The following is a 5,066-nucleotide window of genomic DNA, read 5'->3' as shown; positions in this document are numbered from 1 at the left end:
CGCGCGGGGCCGGGCCGCGCCGCGCCGGGCGGGGATGCGCAGCCCGCGGCGCCAGGATGCGGGAGGGGAGCGCGGGCGGCCGCGGCGCGGAGAACCGGACGGGCGCCGAGCCCCCGCTGCACCTGTTCCCCGTGCCCGTGCTCACCGGCATCACCGTCGCCTGCGTCCTGCTCTTCGTCATCGGGATCATCGGCAACCTCATGACCATGCTGGTGGTGTCGCGGTTTCGGGACATGAGGACCACCACCAACTTCTACCTGTCCAGCATGGCCTTCTCCGACCTGCTCATCTTCCTCTGCATGCCCCTGGACCTCTTCCGCCTCTGGCAGTACCGGCCCTGGAACTTCGGGAACCTCCTCTGCAAGCTCTTCCAGTTCATCAGCGAGAGCTGCACCTACTCCACCATCCTCAACATCACGGCGCTCAGCGTGGAGCGGTACGTCGCCATCTGCTTCCCCCTGCGAGCTAAAGTCATCATCACCAAGGGGAAGGTCAAGCTGGTCATCCTCTTCCTCTGGGCCATCTCCTTCATCAGCGCCGGCCCCATCTTCATCCTGGTGGGGGTCGAGCACGAGAACGGCACGAACCCCCTGAGCACCAACGAGTGCCGAGCCACAGAGTACGCCATCCGCTCGGGGCTGCTCACCATCATGGTCTGGACCTCCAGCATCTTCTTCTTCCTGCCCGTGTTCTGCCTGACCGTGCTGTACAGCCTCATCGGGAGGAAGCTCTGGAGGAGGAAGAGAAAGAACATCGGTCCAAACACTGCCATCAGGGATAAGAACAACAAGCAAACTGTGAAAATGTTAGGTACGAGTCCTCTTGCTCTGTTTTACCAAAAGGATGTGTGTGCTTGTGTGTGTGTGAGAGAGAAAGACAAGGAGCTCTCTGATAGTTTACTATAGTTCCTTTCAAAGGAAAGAAAACATTTCATACAAAAGGCTAAACCTCAGGGTAGCTGTAGGGTAACTCTCCTTCTCCCTTAGATTTGTTTCTAACTGGTTTGAGCTGGGGACTCCCAAACAGTTAAACAAACATTAGTAAGAATCCCTGACAAGGACAAATACTGCAGTTATAATTAACTTGTGCCCTGGAGATTTTTGAGCATTTTTGCTCTTTGGTTGTGGATACCAATGTTATTTACAGAGAACAGTTTATTTCATTTTTAAACAAAACTAAACCCTTCTCAAGCCATGAAGTTGAGCTGCAGACTACAGCCAGGCAGGCAGGGCATGATGTGCACTAAGATTCATAGGAAAAGAATATCAAGGTTTTAACAAATTGGGGTTATTTCCTACCATGGCTGTGTAAGCTTATGAAAATTAATCTGCATGTTCATATTAGCAAAACCCCAGGATATGGTGAACCAGGAGCACCGAGTCTCCTTTGAGGTCTGTGATGCTGTACAATCTCACAGACTGTCAGAAAACAGGATCAGGACAACAAACACTGTCATTCCTAACTTTGTGTATCGACACTGCTGAATGCTTTAAACAGCACTTGTGGTTGGCACATGGAAACACAAGTTTTAATGTTTAACTAAGTCACTGCATGTAGTGGCAGTCTGAAACACAAACCCAAAAAGTTGTCCTGCAGTTTGGTGTCTGAAATTTGCAGAATCCTGCTGCTGCTGCTGCTGCGTACTTTTATCCAAGCCAAAAGTCCTCTGCAGTGCAAGTCATCCCGTGGATTTTTGGGGGGACAAGATGCTCTGCAGGGAGAAGCTTTCACAGGCTCCTTTCAGCAGGGTTGAAGTGGTGGGCTAATGAGGCAGACAAGAGGTGGCAGTGAGTCCTAAGTACCTTAATTATCAGATAGGAGCCTATCTGATCTTTTTGTTCATGTCCTAATTTATTACTATGCAACAGCAGGAAGAATAATAAAACCCACAGCATTCTTTATGCCTTTTCAGCTACGTTTTATGATCAATAGAATTACTTCAGTCTGGTAAGCGTGACCTTGAAAGTAATTAATTGCTCACACTTCTAGAGGTTCAGGATTATGAACTTCCACTGACTAGACGTAAATTACATATGTTACTACCATGCTTATATTTCCATATACTTAACTGAAAATAATTTTGAAATAAAAAATGCTTATTTCTGCTCTGAAGTGTTGCCACAAGCATTGCAATATTTCAGGCACTCTTTTTTTTTTCCTTTTACAAGGTCTGAGAACAGCCAGGCAGTGGCAAGACTCTCCTCTGACAGAGAGCCAATATTCCCTAAATGATAACAGTCTGATGCCTGATAGAAAGATGGGAAGAAGTTAGTGAGGGCTCAGTGGCAGCAGATGCTCAATGCAGTGTCACTGGTGTTAAAGTTCTGCTTAAAATTTAGAAGGTGCTTTCTGAGGCTTTATTAAGTCATGGAACATCAAGTAAATGGGATTAGCATCAGATGTTCTTTTAACTGTAAAGAAAGGTTATGCTTCTCGGACTGAAATTAAACACCTACATGTATAGCCTGATCTGCAAAGGAGCTATCACATCCCATTCCTATTGAAATCCATGGGTTTCTGCATGCATGAAGATCAAACTGTCAAAAGCCTGACTAGGGATATTGCATGCATATGTGTGCTTAAAATTCTAGTCATAACAGACTGTGCTTTAAACTCTGCTCATTCACAGTGACCATCTTGGTAATATTCATTACATGGATTCAAATCCCCATGTGAGCTAGGGAATCACCTGAATTTTGTAGTGAAGATAGTGAGGAAAACTGGAAGTGGTTGGCTCCAGAAGATGCAGAGCTGGAAAACCTATTCTGAACCTCAAGCTCTGGTGCTTTCCACTCCACCACAAGTCCTGCACAAGCATCTTTTACAACTTGGGAATGCTGGTGCAGAATTTTCGGGGAAAGATACCTATAACCATTCCTCCCAGTAATTTGAATTTCATTCTCTTCTGAGACGTGATATGAGGATAGCTAACACAAGCAGGTTGCTAACACAACCTGCCCACCAAGGCCAGGTTGGACTGGACTTTGAACAACCTGGTCTTGTGTCTCTGCTGAAAGCAGGGGGCTTGGAAAAAGATTTTCTTTAAGTTCCTTTCCAACCCACACAGTTCTGTGATTCCATGAACAGGTTAACTGTAAAAATTGCTTAAGAATATCAGAAACCCTTGCTCGAGTTTCCTGGTTTTTCTCTCTGTAGTATATTAATAGATACACTCAGAGCAATATGAAAAATAATAAAGGTCAAAGGCGCACAGGAAATGAACAGAAACTGTTTCCCTTTCTCTCAGATGAAAATGGGCCAGTGTTCAGAGATACACACACTCCCATTATTCTACAGACATATTTACATGTAAATACAACCACTCTAGTAATACAATATTATAGATATACTGTAGAACTATAATTATGTAGTTATATACTACACATTTAGTTTTACTGTTCTTGGGAGTAACTCATGTTCCAAAAAATGGACAAACTGGAGGGATGAAGCACTCTCCTCATCTTGGCATATGTGCTCTACAAGTTCCCATTCTGTGTTTTCATCTGGGGCCTTTGCCTTTAACGGTTTTGCTTTTTGTCTTAAATAATTTTGCTTCCCAGTGATTACATTCTTCATTATAAACCACAGTGTTGAGTCTATCACATATAATTTGCTTTTGTTAAACACTGCAGATGACAGATAGTTATATTTTGTCACCATTTGGACTCTTTAACAGTCTGTTGAGGCAAACATAGGTTTTATAGGTCAGAAGTTAGCTACAACAGATTAGTTGGGCAATGTTCAGGCAGCCTGTTTAGGTATGATCCAAGTGCATTAAGTATCACCAATTTATACTCTCAGAGAATGTACTGAGACACAACTGAAAGCTTAGGGGAGGCATTTTCACACTTTGTGATTAATTTGTTAAAGGAACAGAGCTGCAGAACAGAATGTTAATCACCTGTATGTTGATACTCACACTTAACACACTCTCTTCTGCTGTTTTTATTTTAGTCGTGGTGGTATTTGCGTTCATACTCTGCTGGTTGCCTTTTCACGTAGGACGGTACTTATTTTCCAAATCCTTCGAAGCCGGATCCCTGGAGATAGCAGTGATCAGCCAGTACTGCAACCTGGTGTCCTTTGTCCTCTTCTACCTTAGCGCAGCCATCAACCCCATCCTCTACAACATCATGTCCAGGAAGTACCGCGTGGCCGCCTGCCGCCTGTTCGGACTCCGCGCCCTGCCCAAGCAGAGCCTCTCCAGCAGCAAGCAGGGCAGCTCCCGCGGCTGGACAGAGCCCAGCGTCCTCACATGACACCAGGCACCCCAGCACCACCCGCCGAGCCCCCCAGGAAGCCATAACGGGAGGGGAAGAGGGCAAGGAACGGGAATCCCAAGGCTGAGAGCGCCACTGCGGTCATCACCCCGACGGGCGGAGAGGCGCGGTGCAGGCAGTTAAAGGTCTGAGGGAAAAAACCTGAAGTTTGGGACTCTGAGAGGAGAGAGGCGGTCACAGAATTTGGCAACGGTCCAGGTGTTATTTTTGTGCTGCTTTTGCCCGTTTGATTTTTTAATGCTGACTTTAGCCCAGACCTAGGCTGTGCCGTCCTGGCCAGGCAAACGTGGCCCACTTCACTCCAGAGTTTGTACGACTTCAGCAGCGCCAATTTGAGCTGAATTTTTCCAGAGTTAGCTTTAGTTTTGTTAAGAATTTTGCTAGCATCTAATCAGACCCTAGAGAGAGAATACTGAATTGCCTTTTTGGAGTAGTGAACAGGAAATTTGATACACTTTTCATAATACCAATTTTTAAGTAAGATCATGTTTTTCTCTGAATGAGGAAAATTATTTCTTAAAAAAAAAAAGAGGTATGAAATGAATAATTTTTAAACATGCTAAAAAAAATAACCTTCATGTCACATCCAAGTAGAAAGGAAAAAAATGCTTTCACAGAAGTGGCTTAGAACGTGACTGTACTGAAATATTTTTTAAAAATATATATCAGTGGGACAAGGACAGTGCTGACTTCAGGCCTACAGTGATGCTATAAAAATGTGGAATGCAATCACCCACCAAAGTCTCTCTTTTTTTTTTTTTTTTTTTTCCTAGCTAAATCATCTGT

At 44.8% G+C, this 5,066-nt stretch overlaps 1 protein-coding gene across 2 annotated transcripts; it reads left to right on the top strand.

Annotated features, from left to right (window-relative positions):
- Nucleotides 1-27: 27 nt before the first annotated feature.
- On the top strand, nucleotides 28-4,565 carry GHSR (growth hormone secretagogue receptor). 2 transcript variants are annotated; one of them, XM_041405901.1, is made up of 2 exons: nucleotides 28-810; nucleotides 4,003-4,565. In XM_041405901.1, the coding sequence occupies exons 1-2, from the start codon at nucleotides 57-59 to the stop codon at nucleotides 4,257-4,259; spliced, it is 1,011 nt and encodes a 336-aa protein (XP_041261835.1). In that variant the 5' UTR covers nucleotides 28-56; the 3' UTR covers nucleotides 4,260-4,565. The 2 variants fall into 2 exon arrangements, with proteins under 2 accessions (XP_041261835.1, XP_041261834.1); XM_041405900.1 differs by having other exon boundaries at nucleotides 3,955-4,565.
- The last annotated feature ends 501 nt before the right edge of the window (nucleotides 4,566-5,066 follow it).

Source organism: Onychostruthus taczanowskii, unplaced genomic scaffold (assembly GCF_017590055.1).
Source record: "Onychostruthus taczanowskii isolate IOZ18803 unplaced genomic scaffold, ASM1759005v1 scaffold24, whole genome shotgun sequence".
NCBI lineage: Eukaryota > Metazoa > Chordata > Aves > Passeriformes > Passeridae > Onychostruthus > Onychostruthus taczanowskii.
The sequence above is the reverse complement of the archived record's forward strand: the minus strand, read 5'-3'. Positions and strand labels throughout refer to the sequence as shown.

Bases quoted from the DNA above. Each gene is read 5' to 3' on its own strand.
- GHSR (XM_041405900.1), top strand. From the start codon at position 57: ATGCGGGAGGGGAGCGCGGGCGGCCGCGGCGCGGAGAACCGGACGGGC. The intron at 811-3,954 runs GTACGAGTCCTC...TTTTTATTTTAG, and splicing joins GCAAACTGTGAAAATGTTAG to TCGTGGTGGTATTTGCGTTC.